Source organism: Hyalella azteca, unplaced genomic scaffold (assembly GCF_000764305.2).
Source record: "Hyalella azteca isolate HAZT.00-mixed unplaced genomic scaffold, Hazt_2.0.2 contig6976, whole genome shotgun sequence".
Classification (NCBI taxonomy): domain Eukaryota; kingdom Metazoa; phylum Arthropoda; class Malacostraca; order Amphipoda; family Hyalellidae; genus Hyalella; species Hyalella azteca.
In genome coordinates, this window is record NW_025937115.1 from 194860 (window position 1) to 219220 (window position 24361).

The following is a 24361-nucleotide window of genomic DNA, read 5'->3' on the forward strand; positions in this document are numbered from 1 at the left end:
ATCTTTGAGAAGCGCTACCTTGTTGCCCATTAGGACGATGCTCAATGTTTAAAAAATGAACTAGATTGGATTTATATTTTGATGATTGAAATAGCTGCCGGCTAGAATTGTAAAAGACATACATAGCAACCGGGGTCTTGACAAATTCATTCTTTTGTTTTTACACCACACTTTTCCATAATTCAGATTTTCGATGCAGTTTCAGAACCTTATGTACTACAAAGACGACCAGATATGCTTCAGTCACTTTATTTTTCCGATGCAATATCTTCTTTGGAATATATAATGTTTGGCCAAAACTATAGTCATCAGATACGAATTTCCACTGCCGCTCCTCTGAGGTACATTTTTTTCATAAATGAATATTCATATTTAAGTAAAGAAGGGAGTGAAAGTCAACTTTAAAATTGCTCACTGATTTCCAGTAAAATTACCTTGGTTAGTTTTACTGAAACTCCACGAATATTCGAACACTAATAAGAGAATACGTGATAACTTACCTACATTAATGGGATGTAGAGGAGAGCATCAATTAAACATTTTCGATTCTCGAGTGAGAACCTGCAAAAGATCCCATTTTTGGTAAATCCGAGTGTTGATAAGTGGAGCGTCGTATGACACATACGCTGTCATTACGGGATGCGATGACAGCGTTTGGCTGCCAGGTCTGGAATATAGTCTTGTTCACCTCATCTACGGCAATACGCGATCACAACTCTGGCCTATTTTGTTGCGGTCTACAACTACAACTCTGGCCTGTTTTGTTGCGGTCTACAACTACAACTCTGGCCTGTTTTGTTGCGGTCTATAACTACAACTCTGGCCTGTTTTGTTGCGGTCTACAACTACAACTCTGGCCTCTTTTGTTACGCTCTACAACTACAACTCTGGCCTCTTTTGTTGCGGTCAACAACTACAACTCTGGCCTGTTTTGTTGTGGCCTACAACTAAAAGTCTGCCCTATTTTGTTGCGGTCTACAACTACAACTCTGGCCTATTTTGTTGCGGTCTACAACTACAACTCTGGCCTATTTTGTTACGATCTACAGCTACAACTCTGGCCTCTTTTGTTGCGGTCTACAACTACAACGCGGCACAGTAATCTGATTATCGGTAATAATGCCGCGGCACAGCAAGCAGTGCGTTGGACTCGACGCTTGTAAAAACCCGTCTTTCTTCCTGCAAATTTACAGCCAAATAAAGAAGCTTTGTCTCTAGTAATTTGCACACCAGCCCGTGGTGCATGTCGATTTCGCTGCTCATGTTGCTCAACAAGAGGCACCGGCCGGAAACTTCCAAATATAATTCCTTATTTTGTTTTAAACTCCATGAGTTTAGGTACATCATCTTAATAAGATTTTTCTCAAGACTAAAAGTCGAATAATCTATTTTATGAATACGAGCGTGTTTATGTTTAGTTGAAGTCTAGCATTGCTGATGTATGAAGGTTGTTCGAGAGGCTCTCAATGTATGATCAAAAAATTCAAAAAAATTAACTCTTAATTAAAAGTAATATATCATTGACAACTTATTTTTAAAAATTTGAATTAAACTTAAAAATTATATAGTTGGATTTTGAAATTAATTCAAAAATGGAGAACGAAGACTGATTATACCGTCATGTTATGTGGTAGTTCAAACAAATCTTTCTTTAATTCGCATGATTTTCAGATTTTTTAAACGGCGAAAAACCTATAGTTAAGGTATTGTCAAATAAAAATAAATCAGGAATTCAAAACACTTTTAAAGTTCCTAGGTAATACTGGTGTTTGATTTTTAGTATTCGGTAAAACTAATTTTACCGTATACTGACCGTTACCTTTACCGTTTTATTGGCTTTTTTTCGAAATGAAGATTTCAACGAGCATTGCTTTTACGTTTTTCCAGTCATGTTGCAGACTAACTTGAATCGCGACATCTTTAGCCGCCCTCCAAGACCAGCTTGTGTTCGCTGCCTCGTTTTTAATAAGAAACAGACATTACCTGCTCAATATAGGCACAAGGTCCATGCATGAAGTTCCTAGAAGCACCGGTACCTGCTCCTCAGTTGATGAAAGCATTTTGCTTTGGCAGCTACTGACGAGGCACGATGAAAGATTCTCACAAGGCACATCTCTCATAGCGACTCTCACAAGGTGCCTCTGACAAGGCGCCTCTCTCAAGGCGTCTCTCACAAGATGCCTCTGACAAGGCACCTCTCTCAAGGCGTCTATCACAAGGCGCCTCTCACAAGACGCCTCTCTCAAGGCGTCTCTCACAAGGCGCCTTTTACAAGGCGCCTCTCTCAAGGCGTCTCTCACAAGGTGCCTCTCACAAGGCACCTCTCTCAAGGCGTTTATCACAAAATACCGACTCACAAGGCGCACCGCTGACGCCTCAAGCCTCACAAGGCGCATCGCTGACGCCTCGAGCCTCACAAGGCGCATCGCTGACGCCTCGAGCCTCACAAGGCGCATCGCTGACGCCTCGAGCCTCACAAGGCGCATCGCTGACGACTTGAGCCTCACAAGGCGCATCGCTGACGCCTAGAGCCTCACAAGGAGCATCGCTGACGCCTCGAGCCTCACAAGGCGCATCGCTGACTCCTCGAGCCTCACAAGGCGCATCGCTGACGCCTCGAGCCTCACAAGCAGCATCGCTGACTCCTCGAGCCTCACAAGGCGCATCGCTGACGCCTAGAGCCTCACAAGCAGCATCGCTGACGCCTCAAGCCTCACAAGCAGCATCGCTGACGACTCGAGCCTCACAAGCAGCATCGCTGACGCCTGATTGCTCAGCCTGATGCCTTCATCAGAGCGCTTCTGGCTCGCCTAAAAAGGCTTGTAGCGGCTGCGAGTCCGGCAATCAAGCTAGGCAATGAGCTTGTAATTGATTTTCATTAACTCTGATGAATTAAGAGCGAAGCTTTCAAGGTGAAACGAGGTTCTGGTACTTAAAATCGTAAATTGAAGGGCCTTGACTTATTTATTATCCGATGACTTCAACACCAATCTTTGGGTGTTATGAGCGCTAGTGCATTTGCCTTTGTAGGTCTCGATAAACTTCGATGAAAACGAGACATTGATGCTTTGCACTCAATTAAACCAGAGGTTCACAATTGGAAGTCTACGGTAATAGAATTTGCGAGCTGCCATAATCCACAATAAATGACGCTGTATTTGCGTTTGGATATAAACCCTTGGTTTACATTGATGGCGCTTGACAAGCAAATGTGATGCAACTGCTTTAAATACGCATAGCCGTTCAATGTGCTCTATATATTCACTCGATTCGAAAGGAAAGTTAATAATTGTCCTATATTCATGCGTCTGTCCTAAGAGTTTTAGATGTTTTGTATTCCCTCGTTCCCTCGCTTGAAAGACTATCTATCTTTTCATTATTCAGGATATGTGTTATGAAATCTAATTATGAATCTCTGTTATTTCTGCATGGTGCACTCACTTGTGACCAGACAAATTATCTGAACCGAAGAGGAGGAGCATAAATTTCACCCTAGCTCACATTTCAGATCTGAACCAATTTAATTAATTAGCCTCTCAGCCCTAGAATGTTTAAATTATAGGTATTGAATGTCATATTCACATTGAATGCCTAATTCAACTCTCAATTCATTCAGAGGGCATATTTTTGTAGCTGTGAAATGCTTTCCCTTTCAGTTCAAGTTATTCTTGATAGAACTCTTTCTTTAAGCAAAATTTCTCGAGAATTGTTAGGTATTAATAACCATCACCGTCGTATTTTATTATCCGATTATTCGAATTATGCAACAAACTTGAATGAAACTCAACGAAACGTTTTTTCCCGTCCTCTGTAGCAGTAAATGCAGAATTATTTGACAATTGATAGTGAAGAGAATTGTGTGAACTTTTAGTCATAAACTTTGTCTTAAGAAATTTCGATGAATACTCAATTAAATTGATTATAAGTGACTTGTCCTTCCATCAGTCCCTTATATAAATAAAATCAACGATAAAAAATTTGTGCGCCGCTTGCCCATTTAGCACAAAAAACACCCAGTTTTAGGCACAGCAAATAGTGCTGAAGTATTATTAAAATGACATGTATTATACTCTAAATATAATTTAGTTTCAAAATATGTTTCGTGTATAAATGCAATTATGCAGCAAACGAAATCAGGGATCAATAAAGATTCTTTTCTCGTCTCTCTTTGCATCCGAAGAATCGAGCCCATTCCTACCAAATTTATGGCTTCCATGTGCTGTACAAGGAAACGATTATTCCCTTAACAAATCAGACAACTGTTATTGCAACCAGCCATGTCATTGGGGGAGAGTCTCGCCATCAATAACAAGCAATAACACTGCCGGCAGTCAATAACTTCGCAATATGGGATGTTGCAGGCGGCATGCACAGAGACGCAAAACCATCAAGCAATTTCGTCTTCCCTTTGCTGACAGTTTTATTGTCACAAACAATGGCGTGTCGGAAGAGACATCTCTGCCGGCGTGTGCGTTATGCAGGTAGCATGACTCATATAAATGAAACTCAGTAGCGGTGAGTATGCGTACTGCAGGAAGCTTAAGTCATCTGAATGATGCTCAGTAGCGGTGGCTATGCGTGCTTTAGTAAGCATGACTCATATAAATGATGCTCAGAAGCGGTGAGTATGCGTGCTGCAGGAAGCTTAAGTCATCTGAATGATGCTCAGTGGAGGTGAGTATGCGTGCTGCAGGAAGCATGACTCTTATGAATGAAGCTCAGTAGCCGTGAGTATGCGTGCTGCAGGAAGCTTAAGTCATCTGAATGATGCTCAGTGGAGGTGAGTATGCGTGCTGCAGGAAGCTTGACTCTTCTGAATGATGCTCAGTGGAGGTGAGTATGCGTGCTGCAGGAAGCATGACTCACCTGAATGAAGCTCAGTAGCGGTGAGTATGCGTGCTGCAGGAAGCAGAAGCTTGACTCTTATGAATGAAGCTCAGTGGCGGTGAGTATGCGTGCTGCAGGAAGCTTGACTCTTATGAATGATGCTCAGTAGCGGTGAATATTCCTGTTTATTCGCTGATAGCTGAAAACCTGGGTCCGCTTACCAAAAATTACGTCAGCTTAACAAAAAATATAAGTAGAAATTGTTCGCTTCCCTTTTATGAAATAAAGTAAAATTAATATTACACTGTGATTCTCTTTGATACATTCTTATCGACGCAACTCACGACTCACCGTCAGTAAGTTAGAGTTGTAAAGTTTCAGGGAGTTTAATTTTGAGTATTAACGCGTAGAGTGTAATCCAAAACAATGCTAGGATTAAAACTTTAATCTCGGCATTGTCTTAATAATTATCGATCTATTTTCTATCTTAATATCCATTTGATTACAGTGTTACTTCCCCCAAGCCGCCGCGCGTGTCGCAAGTTGAGATAATTTAATGGAACGCAATCCCTCACGCTCTACTTTATTCTACTCTGGCAGTTTGCACGCAGACAATCTTTTACATTCGCAGAAGTTAAATAAAATAAACCAGCCGCTAGCAATCCTGAGGCGTCTTTAAACCAAAGCCAGACTCTGACAGTCGCTGAAAAATATCGAGTCAGAGACTTTCTCAGGCAGTCATACTAATAACGGAACAGATACGACCTGGTCTCTTAATCGATATTGTGCAAATAATTCAACTCAAATAGGGGCTAAGGCGTCCCAAGTTCGAGGGAATCGTGTCGATTTAAATAAAAATTAATCCGATTCTCAGTCCAGCCCAGACCAACAATTTTTGGAATGATAATACACATAATTCTATAAAAGATAACGAGTTTGAAGTCGAATAATAATTGAATGCTTGAACCAGGTTGTTCCTGGAACATTGGTGGTATTTCCAAATATTTTTGTTTCATGGCCAGAAGTTTTGTTAATGATTCGATGTCGTGGCATCCCGGCTATCAAGAAGCTAGGAACCCGTAGGCATAATTCTCGTAATAACAGAAGACATAACACGATATGTATTTTTTATAATACTGAAATTCTAGGAAACCAGCAACCTTTCCCGAGGTCATTTCCCCTCCGTCCAGGAAATATTGGCTGACAAATAGCGTTAACTAACAGAGTAACTTTTTCCTCAGCTAGAAAAATCCAAAACGTTCGATCGTAAGCGCAGGTAGAATCAAGTTGTAAATGGACGAGCGTGCACTGCAGTAGCGATGCACGAGTTCTTGACTGATGGCCGTCATTTGTTGCGAGAACGGCGCGTCCGAGCCGAGCCTGACAGTAACATTGATGCATGACGAGGTAACTGTGGCAACATTTGCTCGGCGCAATCAAAGCGAGCATGAAAGTCCGAGCGCGATCACTTGGTGCTGTCAGGGGCGTTTTCCTACTTTTTTTCTATGCAATTTCATACAAGTAGTGCCTAGAATTGAGACATGCCAGCTCTGTCTTCACGAGATTCTATGTCTTCAGGTTCCTAACCCCACCAGCCGCAAGAAACTCTCGCCGCCCGATTAACGAGATTATGAAGTTTGTTTACTTGACAGCAGGTGAATGTATATTCATAGTATAATATTCTCTGGCTTGAAAGTTTGTTATTTTGTAGATATTTAATAGCATATCGAACTCGAGCGTACACCGACTGTCGAGGTGGCTTCTAACACTGAAACGATTTGTCCTCTTGTAACGATTAAAAACGCATATTCTCGCTTGAGTTCTAAACTTCGTTAGTGAATTGTCATAAATATTTATCTCAATGAGGGGGTATTCATGAGAAATATATTGTATCTCCATGATGAAACCTACACGGCGTCAATCTTACAAGACCATGAACGATCGCAGACCAGATTCGCACGGTAGCACAACGTTAACCATGTTGAATCTCAAAATTGAATGAGTAACATTATCTCATCGTCATCACCACCTTTATTTTGTACAAGTTTTAAATACAAATTTATGCCGCTGCCCCTCCCTCACGTCAATTCCGCTGAAGGCCTTCCTTATAGGAAGCCTTGGCTGGTTCTTCCCCCCAAGCGACCCCCCGGATAAAACAAACCTCGAACATTTTTCCCACAAATCAGAAGGCGCTCGGTCAACACTCAGCAAGAAGAATCGACTTCATCACTCGCATTCCCTTAGACTAGAGGCTCATGCAGCGCGCGAGAACAACACGTGTGGCAAATGTAACGTTCAATGTTTCCGTTGCAACTTTATATGTAGACGAATGTCGATAGTTCTAATGTTGTTATAACTTCTACTATTTGTGTCGGTATAGCTGTTATTTTAGTGTTGCTACTATTGCTACTATAGCTTTTATTGCAGCTCTTTCAAATTCGGTAGCTGCTGCTCCTGCAGCTGTCACATTTCTGTCTTTGCATTTTAATCATTTCTATCTTTCTCTTCTCTCCATATTCTTTCCAAATAAACTGCGTTTCGGTAACTTATTTCCTTCACTCGTTCTCTGCCATGCCCTATAACTCCTTTCGCCTCGTTCCCTTGCCGTACGCTCCTGAAATTAATTCAGATGATATACACCCCCAATGTGTTATTGCTAACAACTAACACATCCGCTGTTCGGATGACATACCACTTACGACTGAACAATCACGTCCGCTGCCTTGACATTCCCTTTGGTTCAGTCGCAGTGATTGCTGATTGAAGCTTTCGTACCTCACGGAGCTGCAAATTATTACGTGTCGCGATCACTTCCTCTCCTTGGCTCAGGCTCCATCAAACTATTTCACGCAGATAAATTTGAAAATTGTTACACGGGGATGAGTGATTATTAGATTATAAATAATCTTCGTAGTAATTGGATCAACTGGTATTTTTTTATTAAGACTAAAATCTGTTTCCAACAATAATTTTTTCGTAGAATATAGATTCAAAGATAAATAAAGAAGGAAAGCATAGCGTTTCCAACAAAATGCTTGACGTTTTACCGCCATTTACTCTTATTTTTTATTTATTTGCATTTACACATTATATTAGACTTGTTTCGCTGTTTATATTTTTAATTATTGAAATTTCCTGAGATCGATCCACTCGCAATCCACTATATGGCATAAGCTAGACAAAAAAGATACCTTGCTTAATAATATTTTACTGTCAGCCTACTATGCACGCGGTCCTAGGCAAAGATTCAGTTGAAAAAAAAAATTGTAATAAATTAAGCAACTCAGAATTCAATTGAGCAAATTTGAATTATATTAAGCAACGTTGAATGAAATTAGGTACACACTTCAATTAATCTGATCCTAGTACAGATAAAAAAGTTACTCCTCCACCGCTTCATACCCTACCGATGCAACTCATATCAATTCAGTTCACAGCAATTTAGAATTAACTTACCATTAAGCATGGCTCTGATGAACGAGCGTTTATATAAGCCGAGCGATGTCTTCAATACGATCGCAGTGGAGGTCGCCTTGTCGAAGATCAGCACGAAAAAAGCCTCCGAGGTAGCGAGGAGATTGCGAGTTCATCGTAAAACACAAGCAGCCGAAGAAAAACTAAATCTATTGTTATTATGCGTAAAATCCCGATTAGGAGCCGTCGTTAATTAGCGCAGTCGTTGGAGTGCTCTCGGTGTGTTCGCGCGGCCATAATCGCTCGTCGTCACCGCAACTACGGTCCGCAGAAATATGCTGCCCAACAACAACATAAACACTTCCCTTAATGAGACCAATGACATTTGAACTAATAATCGAGAGCCGCTTCTCGGGGCCTCAGCGACATTGGCACTCCTCTCTCGAGTCAGGAAGATCCTTCAGAATTAGACTAGTTACTTTCTAATTCGCTACTTACAAATCTCTCGCGCTACGATGAGTTAAGTCAAGGAATCAATCCAATACAGTATCCTTATGTACAAACTCGTGCTCATTATGGGAGTTTGAAAACATCTACTTGAGACTATGGATTTTTATATTGATCATACTGCATTGCTTTAAACACCATTGAAAAGGCGCAAATATCTTACTTACGCCCCTCTAAATATGCAAGACTTCTTTTCGAGGCCATCATAGATGGGATTTAATAAAGTTTTCATTGAGTCACAGTCCAAAAGGCCGAGGCTCACGCGAATTAGAATTTCTCTGGTGTTATACGAGGCTCTAGGATCAATCTCAAGGATTGATCCGACCTGTGGTCGACAGAGCGGCGATCAAACGGCGATCAGACGCCCATTGCTACGATAAACGCACTCTCCTGAACAAAGACCTTCGCGTCACTCTCGTAAAATTCTCTCTGATTCCATCGAGCGGTCAGTGATTGCATCCGAAAATTTACACTTATAGCCGCGCAGGCATGCAATAATATATTTGAAATCTTGTATTTCACAGTCGAGCGGGTCGACTAAGGACCTAAGATAGAGGGACTAACAAGGCGTCGCTGTGGCACTCCAAATCCAAGGTAAAAGGCCTTTGGCCTCTTCAATCTCATAAATGCAGCGCCTCGTAAAGAACTTCGTAAGTCACGAACACAATCGCCATGCAGCCTATCCGTTGAAAGAAGGCTAAATTGCTGGATTTATCTCCACTTAAAAGAGATTAGAAAGACTTAAAGATAGCTGCAGGGATAACCACTTTCAAGGGAATCAATTTTGCAAGTAAAATGTGAAAGATTTTGCAAGACTCTGAAATCGTTTCATCGTTTCATGATCGTCCTTCGACGTGATTTTTCTGCTTTGATTTACCAAATATCCTCTGATAACTCATAATTTTTTTTCTGCACAAGAATTGCCGTAACCGTTAATTATAATGGACAGGTCACATGTATTTTCATCAGTTGAAGAGCTTGGACTCTCCTTGCCCTGTGCCATTACCGACGCCGAGCAAGAAATCTGACCTCGTGTTAAAGTTGTGACTGCTGGACGGTAGCAAGCAATGAAAACCCATTGTTGATGGCGGCCAGTGCTTGATGGCAGCGCGTAACTCATGCTTGATGGCAGCGCTTAACTTTTGCTTGCACCTCACCCCTCCTCTCCTCCAGCAGCTCTGGCAGGACGCACCTCTCTCCAGCAGCTCTGGCAGGACGCACCTCTCCTCCAGCAGCTCTGGCAGGACGCACCTTTCCTCCAGCAGCTCTGGCAGGACGCACCTCTCCTCCAGCAGCTCTGGCAGGACGCGCCTCTCCTCCTGCAGCTCTGGCAGGACGCACCTCTCCTCCCGCAGCTCTGGCAGGACGCGCCTCTCCTCCTGCAGCTCTGGCAGGACGCACCTTAACCCTTTCATAGGCCTTTTCCCAACGCTTAAGGATAGTTTAATTGGCGTGGCACATATTACAGTCGAAGGAATTTAGTGACGCGACTTGTGGATTCAAGGGAAAATAAATTGTGTCTTTGTTGTTAATTAGATGAAAAGTTCTTAGGTAGGATAAGGAATTTATGACAGAAACATCTATCGCGTTACGGGCGGCAGGTGCAACTCGAGGTACTTCTCACCTTCGTTGCGCCGCAAGTGTGTATATGTTTTTATGACTTTTGGCTCGTTTGTCAACTCAAACACATGAGTAAAAGAGTTGACATGGCATGAGCAAAACACATGAGACATAAGTTGACATGAGTAAAACACATGAGTGAAAGGCTTCACTAGGTAATACAGAGTGAAAAATCATGATTATGATAAAAACATTTTTGACATTAAAATACAAGCAGATTAGTTTACATTGTTACCACTAAAATACAACTAAACTTACTCAAGAATTCATCTTACTTCATGGATCTTTATCAGATATTTCCATCTATGTTTTCTTATTGTTCTGGTTCTCCCATATGTTTATTTGGTGCCTCATGGGTCACAGTTCATCTTTCGTAAGCGGATACTACAAATTCGTCATCATTAACGTAATATTTATTATAGATTTGGTCCGCTCGTCAGATCTGTCCACTTTCGTTTCCCATTCCCGTTGAGGTCGTCCGGTGCTCTGCCGCGAGGCTATGGCTTCTCAAGCAGACAGCGCGCCACAATATTCGGCCGCTGCAAGGCTTGTTATCTCGGCAGCTTTTAATTCAAGCCTGTGACAAATACTGCAGACTAATCACGAGGCCAAAAAGGCTTTTGATGAAGCAGGGCTTCTGGATAAATACTGGGACAGTGCATGCAGGCAACCGCAGACACAGAGAACGAGGTTACAAGACCAAGATGTTTTTTTAGTCCCCGCAGATCAGTCTATCATGTAATTGCAACGGAGCTCCGGCGACAAAAAGCTCCATCGGGCGTGGGAAACTAACCTGACGAAGGAGCCCGCGTAAATGACGATCAGTTTTTGTTGATAAAGCATGAGAGAACCGGTGTCCTCGCAGCTAATTTTACGAATGGCAAATTAACGAGGGTTGTGTGATGACGACACCATGACAGCAACAAGCGACCGAAAATCAGGAACAAGCGCCGCTCAAAATGCATTCGTCATCGTGCCTAAGAAGGAATAAATTTCCCTTTCGATGTGCCCAAAAATGAGGTAGAAGCACAAAGGTAATAATGAAGGTAATATTTTCTTGATTCGATGCAAGTCTCTGATCTTCATTTCCAACAATGAAATTACACAGTAAAGTGGATGAGAAGATGTGCAAAACAGGACCCTTCATGTCAACCCTTACCTTTATTTTGGAATCAATATTTTCGCATGGTGCAACACGTGAATCATTCTTAATATCAATTTTCAAACCCTAAATAAAATCAATTAGCATTTAACTCAGGCAATTGAAGTCAAAAACTTCAAAGAATACTTGGAACCTTTGAAATTCATCGGTCATTTGAACCTAACGTGGTAGCAAATCGAGCTGCAAGATCATCGACCCTGAAATCAAATTCGCAATCACGGCTGAATTAACGGTCCCTGTATTAATGTTTCTGATTTGGCCGCTCGCATAAGTTGTGCTGTATGTGACGTATTCAATTAGTAGTTTGTGGCAATCACTGGTCTATTTGCCGCGGTGTTTATCCTTCATCAAGAGTCTAAGTGAGCGATAAAATCTGTCTGGGAGACGTACAGCGACTCTGAGCCCTGGCGGCGGAAAATGGAATCTTAAAAACCATCATGAGAACGAAATTAAATTTATCTTATTGTTTTAGACAAGCCGTGGCTTGCATACGAATATCCCTTAAGGTGCTTAAACGAAACATTATTTTACCGTTCCAAGCAAGTATAGCACATAAGTTTTACATCATTCCTTATAATTGGTTCATTTAGAAGCAAATTTAATTTAAACGGGAATATGTCGTACAGGGACTCATTTTAAAAGACAACGGAAAGGCAAAATTTTAATGAGCTTGAGAGGTAATTTATTTTTTTGCCTTGCGTTTTCATATACGCCCAAAATAATCCATTGATGAGAACACAAAGCTGCCTGAGACACTATGTTGGTGGTCAATTCTAAAGCATATAAAGCAACCTTCTAATTATGATTTGTTCTGCTTCTGTAAGACTGTTAATTGAAATCAGTTGAAAATAATTACAGGTTTAAAAACCATTACTAAATAAAATGGAGCATAGAATGATTTTTTTCTAGCTTCTAATTTCAAACTGAATTTTGCTGTACTAAAAACAGGCCTCGTTTTTAGAATATAGTTCAATTATCTCACCACATGATGTTGTAATTATTGAGGAGTGAGGACCTTAAGCTTGAAACTTCTAAAAAGTCTTGCGGGTAAAGATTTAGATCCATCGCTGGGGTGGGTCATCGCGACTCACTTCAGACCTTCAGTTGGGAAGGAGGGAAAATTCGAGGAGGGAAAATTCGTGGGAAGGAGGGAAAATTTCCCTCCTTTTCACGAAGCGAAAAGGAGGGAAAATTAATCTTGTGCTTTTTGCCGGACGATTTTTTGGAACAGTAATTGGTGGCGTTGGAAGGGGAAACTATTCAACCGATTTCCAACGAAATTAAGTGATGAATATAATCCTATGAGACGAAACTTACTATGAATTTTTTTATTATTTATACACTACTATATTTTGTAAGTTGCATGTGCATGAACTTGAGTTCAGGACACTAAAAACCCTGGAATTAATAGTTATTTATTTTGATTTATTGGTAAGTTTTTTTTACCTCTACGTGCGACTTAATAATATTGCTAATAATATTGACATGTTTACCTCCGCCCAAGAGATTTTCTTCCGCAGCACATTTTCAACGTAAATTTAAGTTCTATCAGAAGTTCGCAGAGCAAGGATGACTGCTTGATATTTTATCCCACACCAAACGATAGGGACACTGTAAGTCTGTCTCACTATAATTATTTTGATACTGAATGGCAATAAAACCATGAAAATATATCCCTCTAGACTAGGCCGCGACCAAGAATGCACTCACAATATCGTTGTAAATACAATACCGAGTTTTGGCTCGCTGACAGCTGAGAAGCTAATATCCTGATCTGAATTTCATGCATTAGCTATTTGATCTTAAATTATTTGTTGAATTTTTCAGTTTCTTTATCTTTACAATTTTTGTAAGGTTCGCAACTTTGATTTTAACGTTATGGATATGTTTCATTAATGTCGGTCGCGGTGATTTATGCCCAATCAAGACACATTAATTTGTTGACATGAAAAGACAAATACATCATTACTGATGGGACAGTACATTGCAAACACCTAAGTTAAGACAAAAATATGTCCGTAAGTCTTCCCATCCTTTTCGTACAGTCAAACTAAATATTTTTACTGCCCAATGACCTAGAATAATTCGTCTATTTTTTGCTGAAGAGCAGGCAACTCCATTAGGCAATGCGGCAGTTAAATTAAATGTTAATGTTGTCGCTCTGACGCACTTTTTAGAACGAAATGTACACTGTGAGGAATTTATGTAGCATTGTCCTAAACTTGTTCCCTTACGTGTTCTTCGCGCGAGACGCAAGCGGTAACTGCTACAAATCACTGTCATCAATTCGCAGTGAGCCTATTTTTAAAATCTCTAAATGGACACAGGGCACATGCCGTTGAAGTTCAGAAATAAAATAAGGTTGTCAAAAGGTTGGTTTACAGTTCAGGTGGCAGCTCATGCCTAGAGTAACAATTGGAAGCTTGTGTGTCTCTGTGCTGCCAATGCAAAAGTCATCTCTTCTATTCTTTCAGAAGTTGAAAGCATTTGTGTCATCCCAACGGAGGGCCAAAATATAATATTTTTCACAATGAATCAATGAAACAATTTTTAAATTTAACGTTTATTCGAATGAGCACGATTCAGATAAAGAAAACGTGTCCAATACTTAATAAGGAGCTTTGGCTCATGGACATTTCAACCTTCCTTTATACGTGAATTGCCACGCGTATGCTGGTAGATACGTCAGCTAAATAAGACGTATCCAACCCATTATACGTGGACTATAGCAAAAAGTTCTTGAATACGTAAAATAATTCAGCCAATAAGGATGTAATCAGTCCATTAACTGGGCTAGCCTTCAAAATCTGGTAAATGAGATGGCCAGGAAAAACGTATCTAACCTTTTGTATCGAGCTCAGCCACCAAGTCTGGTACAAACCTTGAACCGGAAAAACGAATCTAACTCTTAATGTTGGGTTTAGCAACCAAAATTGATAACAAAAGTTGGATCGGAAAGACGAATTTAATCCTTTATTTTGGGTTTAACAACCAAAATTGATTACAAACGTTGGACCGGAAAGACGAATTTAACTCTTTATGTTGGGGTTAGCAACCAAAATCTGATACAAACGTTAGTCCGGAAAAATGAATTTAAACTTCCACTTCAGGTTTAGCGCCGACAAGTTAGTTAATACGTCGCCATCAAAAGACCTATCCTACCTCTTCTCATGGGCTTAGGAGGCCGAAAGCTGGTAAATACGTCGCTGTAAAAGGCCTAGTTACGAAATGGTGCCACGGCCTGCCGAGCCTGGCCGGCCAGTGACGCAAGGTTGGCTCAGTTGACTTCTGCTAAACGGCGATGACTCGGCACTTTTGGCCACAAGAATTCCAGTGCTCACGTCCTCTCCTTGCCTGGACACGCGCGCCTCAATTTAAAACCTTCCAGAATGCAGCGCTTAATTGAGATCCTGGATAACCGTAGATGGGATACATAAACTGACCCTATGTAAAAAATTGTTTCGTGTGCTTAAGGTTAAATTGGTGGATACTTAAAAATTGGTGGGCATAAGCTTGCTTCAAGAACGACGCTTGGAGGTCGGAATAATGATCAATTTGGAATGCAATTTTATGATTTTGAATGCCCGTGAACTTTGCATAATTTTATGTAAACATTATCAATAGTCGTACGTAATTTGTGCTAGAATTACTATACCTGAGGTTAAAAGTGTGGATAAAATCACGAATAACAGAACGTTACTCGTAATTAACCAATTAATTGGTTAATGACCCAATGTGTTTAAGACATCGGCCCTTTAAATTGAATCTTGAAAATATATTGAGTCTTGTCTCCTAAAACTGCCATGCAACTGAAATATTCGCACATTCATCAGGCATGTTTTGAAATGAGAAGAAGTGCGCGCGTCACCGCCGGCCGCCCGCGGGCATCACCGCTCGCCAGGCCTCGAGACGATGAGCAAACTCCCGTCCACAGCCTCGAGATTCAGGACGATAATGATAGATTTCTTGGAAGAAAATCCCGGTGGGGACTTTTTCTTGATGCTTTAATCAAACTGATCGTTCGCTCCTTTATTGGTTCATTAGAGCAAGCATTTCTCAAGCCGAACTTTTGGCTGGATTGTTCGCTACCGTTGCAGGACGCCAGTTTGTAAGATTGGAGTCGATGATTTATCGCGTGCCGGTCGTGGCAATGAAGAACAGTAGCAAAGCATCCTGATTGGCCTCTCGCTAGAGGAAGCTGAGAGCTAATCAAAGTTCCTCCGTAGACTTGAATGTCGATGACAAGCTCAGATTAAATAAGGAGCACAGAAATGTTACAAAAATTAACTCGTGTCAAAGCAATTTAATTAACTCCGTGTCAGCTGGGCACGTTCACAAAAAATGAGTTCGCTTATATATTTTTTTAAATAAAAAAACGGTCGACGGACGAAGAAATGTATATATTCATATGTACATATGTTTTTTATATAGAAAGTGTTCTCTGGCACATACTGGAAATGTCAGAAAAAAAACTAATTTTCTCCTCGTGGTCTTAAATAATTAATCTTAGTGGCCGTTTATAGCCTTATTCTGAATGATCTCGACTTGACGAGCCAACATAACAACGCCCAGCGTGCTGGCTAAGGCCGCAGATATAATAGCTCATGACACTCTCAATGTTAGATGCTCCATAGATAAGTTGGTGCATCTTATCATACACTAGTGGGCGTAAATCTGAACCATATCATCCACTAGTGGGCACGTTCCTGAAGCACTGGAAGAAATGGATGCTACTAAATGAACAAATTAATGGAAACGAAAGCAAATGAAATTAAGCGATGAAATTCAAGACTGAACTTTGAGTGTTCGCTCAGTTAAAAAATTTCTTTGACAATCCAAGACTTGCATGAAACTGTCTTACTTTTAAATTAAAATTTAACCACAAACAATTTAGTAGACATAGCGGCTGCATTTTAGCCCAATTACGTAGCTGAATCTCTTCGAATTTTCATAAAAATAATGTTTTGGTAAAAAACTGTGCATTCACAAGAAATATCTGCGTTCTTAAAGAGAATTATAAAGGAATTGAACGCACTTTATCTGGCAAAATATCCTCGTATTGCTAGTAGGATCCGAACCCTGAAATAATTCCCACACTCAGTTGCCAAATAAGCAGGAAGAATTTGAAGTAAACTTGCAAAATACAAGAGTTAAGCCCGCATTTACAATCATCGAAGAACTTACGATGGCCGTTAGAATTTCTGGAGACGCAGCCGCGGGCAGTCAAGTGAATGCAATCGCATTTATAAGCGGCGTCAAATTTCTAGCAGCGCTTTGGAACGCAATGGACATTAATTTACAGACGCCGCTCTTATGGCAGCAAGAGGCTCTTATTTACAGACGCCGCTCTTATGGCAGCAAGAGGCTTATAGTTACAGACACCGCTCATATGGCAGCAAGAGGCTCTTATTTACAGACGCACTTCTAGAGCAGCAAGAGGCTCATATTTACAGACGTTGCTCTTACGGCAGCGACAGGCTCTTATTTACAAACGCCTCTCTTATGGCATCAAGAGGCTCTTATTTATAAACGTCGCTCTTATGGCAGCAAGAGGCTCTTTTTACAGACGCCTCTCTTATGGCATCAAGATGCCCTTATTTACAGACGCCTCTCTTATGGCAGCAAGTGACTCTTATTTACAGACGCCGCTCTTATGGCAGCAAGAGGCTCTTATTTACAGACGCCGCTCTTATGGCAGCAAGAGGCTCTTATTTACAGACGCCGCTCTTATGGCAGCAAGAGGCTTTTATTCATTTATATCCCGACAAGAAATCGAACCCTCATTAAAATGCCAAGTCCTTTTGCCTCATCGAAAGCACACGTCGTTTCTTCTTTCATATTAAGAATTAAAAATTCATAAAACTTCAATTATAAACATAAACAAGCTTTGAGACAATATTTTACAAGCAGCTACGTAGTTTGCTTTCCAGCAAATTCCAAATTGAAGTTTTGCAAAGACCTACAATTTATATTCATCCCTTATATAAGGCAACCGCCAGATAATACCATAGATTAAATTTCCTTTCAGTTAGCAGCTGATGAATCTGATTAAAGTTCGATTGGCTCCTAATAGCGCATAATTAAGGCAATAACTGCACAAAAACAACTTTATAAGACATAATTAAGAGGAGTTTAGGCGAGCGTACATCGCACGTACACTTTGCAGCTCTGTGGAACCAAGTTCTGTACAAGCAGGAGCCGGATTCTTGAAATTTCTTACGGCGATCAGAACTTCAGCTTCTACATGTATGATTGGCGGGTCAATTCAAATAGAGACTGCCCGACTAAATTACGATCTTTGTATAGATTCAGCATCTGAGACAATACATTGTGTCTGCATCATACTCTAACACAGGTACTCAATATTCCAAAAATCAGGGCAGGATCTCAGATCATGATCACAGACGCCTTAAAGCTTCGACAAAACAGGGAATGAAACTTCTAGAAAATAGAAACTAAAGCTTCTACCCAATATAGCTCCAGGCCCTGAAAGAGTGAACACTGCAGCCGAGAGACTCCAGAGACTGAAATCTGGACCAAGAAAAAATTAGAATACCGAGACGCGCCGTCAAGCACCGGGGCGAGCAACAGACCTGAGTATACACTCCCGGCTACGTGCTTCCAGAACATGAAAGCTGCGAATTATTCTTGGAATCCATTAAGCAAAGACGCCTTGCCGAAATTGTTACTTTAAAATCCATGATGCTGTTTATATTCGCGCTCGATCTTGATAAGCGGGCATTGGTTTCATCTTATAGCAAATTACGAAGGGCTTGTAGGTAGCCAAGGTGTAGGTAGCTATGGCACCGCATTATCTCTTCTTAAGTGGCAAATATTGTGAACTGTGCGCAGGAAATATTCGGCTCGTCTTGTGATAAATAACTGAAGATAGTATAATATAATATAATAAGAGTCTGTTGTTGCCGAGTCTGCTGTGCACAACTCAGTCATGCATGAGTCTGTTGTTGCCGAGTCTGCTGTGCGCAACTCAGCCGTGCATGAATCTGCTATGAGCGAATCATGTTTTTTTCGCGCTGTGGCGCAGTTGCTACAAACACTCTCTAAATTTTATTTTGTGGTCTACAATGAATTTTAAGTTGAAAATCATAAGTTAAATTAAACAAAAAATCTACCATTTCTGAACCAAAGGTGAAATTAGTAACTTTCCTCATATAAGATCGAAAATAATACATGCTTGATCCTATTACGTTTTTTCCTTGTCTAAATCGACTACAATTCTAGAAGATGATCGCGCGGCTTCTCCTGCATGGCAAGTAAAATTCTGTAGCATACAACGCGTTGCTGCATAAATTGCTTGTAAATTCCCTGCTAAAAGTCAACATTACCTAAATGGCCGATCGTTTGCTATTCATTGGCCTTCGATACCACGCCCGTGTTTCAGGTAGCCTCACCAGCTAGTGACCAGTGCTTGTGACTGTGCTACTTGCTGCCTGTACTATTTTTCGTGAGACTAAAAAATTAGTTGTGCAGCCTCAAGGAATTTATAGATTGTCATCTTTTTTCCCTAATATAGGAACTTGAGAGAGAATCCAAACTTGCCCCATTGAAGCTGTGTGAGGTTACACTGCAATGTTATCATTTAACTCAGTACTCGGAGACTGTCAGATCCCGCAGCCAGATTACGCAAACAGGAGCTCGTATAAAGGCAATTTTCAAGGCATGGGTGATTTCTGCAAAAATACTGCTTTGAAAAGTTATTGCTTCAATGTGAATCAATTAAGCTTGAAGCAATTATTTATTTCAATTTAGAAAGCAATTCAAACCTATCGAGTCTAGTGAAGCGTGAGCAATCGATACAAGTATCGATATAAATGCATGCACTCCAAACTGTTTTTTCGGGAAAAATAATATTAAATATTATATTAAAATATTTCCAGTAATCATCAAAATAACCCCATGTCAGACTACACAATTTTACAAGGTTATAATCGTACCAAATTCATAATTGGTGACAATGCAATCCGACAAGGGTTAAAGACTTTGCCCTGCTTCGATTTAAGACATAACACGTGTCTCTTAAATGAACCTAAATATACAATTAAGGCACATTTAAATTCGACCGTTACAGTTAAAACGCATCTTTCACTCTCAATCTTCCATCCTTCCAACTCAAACAAGGAACTTCAGCCCAGATAAAGCGCAGAAACGCCTTGTTCTAATCAGGGCAAAATTACGGCAAGAATGAAGAAGATTCGCCGGCGATGTCGGTCATGCCGCTCCCTTGAGTGTAGCTTATCAAGGGAGTTTGTTAAGCATTACGACATAAACTTCGTCCTCATAAACCCTTCAAATCGGACCAGATGAAATGTTTTTCTAAGTAAACGTTTACGCCTGCTACAGAGATCACGATACGAGCGTGCGAAATTCAATGTCTCTCACCGTAATCTCGTACGCTCGATCAAGATAATGGCTACGTCGGTGACGACTTCCCTGAGCAACTCCCCGCATGATAAAGCGTATCTGATGGAGCAAGACTGGATGGCTGCTCCTTCCACTCCGTGACTCCAGGCTCAGGTTGGTGGCTGCGTGGGCGTACCGAGATCCTCCCTATAACTTGAAGCTTGTCTGTATTATGCATGTCCTCTTCAATCGCGTCAAGAGTCTCTTCAATGAGTGTATTCTGTTCCTCTAGAGGCTTGTCAAGAACCAGTTAGAAGTTGAGAAAAATGATTGAGAACCTATAATTCAGAGGCTAAATTATTCACAGATGTATTCCAAAGCCCGTCGCTCGCTGCAAGCCACTGTGGTTTGCGGAAGGCAGTAAATTATCACCTGACTTTTGCATGATTTAATGCAACCTGCTTAATGTGTTTTTCTTCCAGAATCTGCTAATACTTTCATCTACTTGTGCAATTCTTCTTGCCAAACTAGAACGTAAAATTCGAGCGATCCATTACGGGATGATACGAATGTAAATCAGCGATCGTGCCACACACACAATAACGACATTCGGTTCAAAGATGCAAGCTTCTTTAAATTCTATTTGATTCTCTGCGAGGAAATAAAAATTCTTTTTAATTTCAAGCGAAGTTATAATGAAGTCCAGTTCTAAAAAAACACTGAGTTTTATGACCAGAGAGTGAATTAATCAATGGGCCCCCAATTTAGCATTACTTTTCTTACAGGGTTGTTGAGATTCCCCACCCAACTTACGCAGCGGCTTACAAAGCGACGGTAATCCTCTTAAGGAGCTCATAAAGCTTCATTTGCAGTTCGTGCGTCACTTTGACTCGATTGCTCCTCAAAATTGAGCCTGGAATTCAATTGAAAAACTTGATGAGCGAAGCCAATGATTTGACACATCGGGAATCTGGCACGAAGAAACGGGTCGTTATTTGCGAGGAAAGAGCTTCAAGTTCATGCTTTTATTCTTCTTTATGAGTGTAAGATGAGCCTTATGGTTTTTGATACGCATTCATTATATTCAAGTTGAATGTGATGATTAATAGCTTAATTAGAGACCTCAAGGCCTGCACTTCACAGAATATTTTGGTTCATTGTTGTTATACTTCCAGTATTTTTAAACATTTCTCCAACGCGTTCTCACTGGAGAACCAGGCAACCCCAGGAATGTTCTTATTAACACTTGCTTGATGAATATCCTCTAAAAGCCGTACAGGATGATTTATATACGTGATAATAACGTAAGATGCGTTAGAGTGCAAATCTCTCTTCAATCTTTTCCATGGTAAGCTCCAACTCATTCCAGAAGATAACGCACCTATATATAAGATTGTATCATTACGGCAGGTCCCGTTATTACCGATACAGGAATAAACTCTAGCAGCAAATATTGCACTCCAAATATAACAGAACTGGTTCAGGTTCTATTTAAAACATAAAACAAATTAACAGGAACCCCATTGGATAATTAAATGGAAGAGTTCGGGGTTGCGTTTGTTGCGAATATGCACGTCTGATGCCCAGGCGCCATACTTTCAAAAAAGTTAAGAGATCGTAAGTTCAACAGCCAATCATTGACGGCCTTTCAAGAGCAAAATCCACCAATCTTAGACAAGAAAATAGAGCGTAAGTACTTACGTTCACTTAGCGAGTTTTGAGAGTATGGCCCCAGGGTTCCTCGGACTCGTTGCCCTCATTCGATCGTATCTCAGATACGAGAAAATTGCGTGATTAATAACAAGCTGTTGGCTCAGTAGAATCTTCTACGTAGAAGCATACATAATTCATCTTCCGCTGTTAATTCAATGTTTTTTGGTTCGTGGCTGAAACGCACGTTGGCAACGTCAAATACTTGCATAGGTAGGCCAAGGAAAACAGGCTTAACATTGCATGTAAAAATATCAAAGTACATGTACTTTATCACTGATCTATCTGTATTTTATCACTAATGATGCCTTTAGATAATAAGTTACAAATAAACGCATAATAATAATTTGGCAATCTTTTCTAAAATTTAAAGTAACTGTTAATGGGGTACTTTTAAAGTCTGATATTTATTTATTGTAGCGTAACGACAGCAAGAAAAAAACTCAATTGCAATTTGCTAGTCAGTTTTGCATTCGAAATTGCAGTTGCACGACCATGTGCATTGGACGGAAAGTTTGCATGCTTAAGCCAGGCCGCCTCCTTAACTTTCCAGCGAGGATATTTAAGCCTTAATTTTCAAGCCTACAAGCCAGTCGTTAATTCGTGGGAAGGTACATAAAATCCATCAGACGACCTTCGGTCAACGGAGAAATCGTTACGACATTTCTCACTTCTTAATTAATATAAATGACCGGACCTTATTTCTACGCACTGAGAGGTCCTTCGCGTGAACTGCTTCTCGAAATTCATGGTAGCGATGATGCGTTCAACTTCCTTAAACCCACAATGTGCGCAGATTAAAATATATGTTGTTCCTTTGCAAGGCATAATAAGTGACAGAGCCTGGCAGCAGGTCGTGCTTGGCTGTCGTTGATGGTTGAGCAACAATCATCAATTCAAGTCCACGGAAGACCACGTCTATGAGCGGCAAAGTAAATCCTGGCCGCCGAAGAAGCTGAAAATGGGCATTAATGACGTGCCTCTGTGCTGCTTGCCACGATGCTTCTGCAGCCCTGGGACATGTTTATTGAGTTTCAATAGTGTCCAGAAACGGCAAGGAGAAACATCTTCTAAGTCATGTTTCAATTTATTCAATTGTATATCCAATGAGTGCATGGATCCAATGAGTGCATGAATTGAATCGCTACATCATTATTGATTTAAATTCGAATAGTATAAAATTTTTCTTTGAACAATGAACCGAATGAGCCGCCTGTTAGCCACTATGCCCCTTGCTCTGATGGCCGCCATGCCGCCTGCACTGATGGCCGCCATGTCACCTGCACTGATGGCCGCCATGCCGCCTGCACTGATGGCCGCCATGCCGCCTGCACTGATGGCCGCCATGCCGCCTGCACTGATGGCCGCCATGCCGCCTGCACTGATGGCCACCATGCCGCCTGCACTGATGGCCGCCATGCCGTCTGCACTGATGGCCACCTTGATGCTTGTATTGCATGTTCACCATGATAATTCACCACGAAATGGGCCTTTGTTCGGCTCCCGAACGAGAGCCTTTGAAGTTACAACCAATTGCCGTACGCACCGAAATCATGCATCCGGGCGAACTCTAACGGATTCTTCCAATTGAGCTTGAAATTGCGTTAATTTAATTCTGGAACCGAGTTGAATGATGTACTGACGGTTTTAGACGTTTTTGGATGTGCTGGGATGTACTGATATTTACGTTATGAGTCGTACGTGGTCGTTCAAGGACGTTCACAGAAATACTGAAAAAAAAATGAGAGCGGTATTCGTTATGACCGCCGCAGATCTAACATCTCATCACATTAAACTGGTCGCGCTCGTCATTCATCATCAAAGGCATGCAATTATTGCGGCTGCGAACCCACGGGATATTCGATAATCTCAGGCTTACCGCGCGCGCCGGGGCGAGATTTGCGTCTTGTCCTGTGACAAGCGCCCGAGATGTGCCCGTAAAAACAATTGCTGCTGCAGCGCTAGAAATTAAATCTGCTAATTTATGCCTCGTCAAATTTATTGGCTAATAAATCTACTCGAAGAGTTCTTGAATTTCAGTCGGACTTTTCACTAAGTCATTGCATGGTCTATATCCTGGAGGAATTCATTAAGCCGTTGTCGGAGGGATGGCGTTCACTTCAAGACATGGGCAGAGCAACGTTCGACACTAATCCCATATTTATAGCCTCTTCTTATTAATGGCGACTGAATGCCTAAGAGCAGCTCGCGTTTTAGTTTGTTTGATATTCGAGTGGAGCGCCGTAGGCATGACGTTTAAATTAACTTGCCTATATAGTGGCCATTCCACACCATGAAAGTACCTTTCACAGTCACCGAGTGCGACTGAAACTCGTAGTTGATCTATTTCAGGTGTTGTTCTGTCGTAAATATGTAGATGGGGTCGTTCTGAACAAGATTATGATCCATCGCGGAATCAGCAAGCGAGACGTGTTCGAAGGGTGTGGGCCTCTTCGAATTGTACATTATTCATCAGTGATTTTCAGAATATTTCTTATATTTCTTTCATTTTTACCAACTGCGAACTCATCTCAAAAATTATGTTATCCACTTGAACATTAATTGAGTTATTATTGATTTAATTTTATTGCACAATTTCTTGAATTTTTCACGTATACATACATCTCATATTATCAGGATCGTCTTGTGCAAGATTCATCAGGTTTGATATCCTTTCAATATTCATGCAATTTAATCAATTTTGTTCTCGGTGATTTGTAGCCTACCTGCCTCAATGAATTTCAATTCATCAAACATGTT

The 24361-nt window shown here is 40.9% G+C and overlaps 1 protein-coding gene across 1 annotated transcript; it reads right to left on the reverse strand.

Annotated features, from left to right (window-relative positions):
* Nucleotides 1-2376: 2376 nt before the first annotated feature.
* On the reverse strand, nt 2377-23020 carry LOC108672665. Its single transcript, XM_018160372.1, has 3 exons — nt 22882-23020; nt 9941-10135; nt 2377-2675 (listed from the first exon to the last, which is right to left on the reverse strand). Exons 1-3 carry the CDS (start codon nt 23018-23020, stop codon nt 2377-2379), a joined length of 633 nt encoding a protein of 210 aa, XP_018015861.1.
* Between the last annotated feature and the right edge of the window lie 1341 nt (nt 23021-24361).

Bases quoted from the DNA above. Each gene is read 5' to 3' on its own strand.
- LOC108672665 (XM_018160372.1), bottom strand. From the start codon at position 23,020: ATGGCGGCCATCAGTGCAGGCGGCATGGTGGCCATCAGTGCAGGCGGC. The intron at 10,136-22,881 runs GTGACATGGCGG...GCGTCCTGCCAG, and splicing joins CATGGCGGCCATCAGTGCAG to AGCTGCAGGAGGAGAGGCGC. The intron at 2,676-9,940 runs GTGCGTCCTGCC...GTGAGGCTCTAG, and splicing joins GCCAGAGCTGCTGGAGAGAG to GCGTCAGCGATGCGCCTTGT.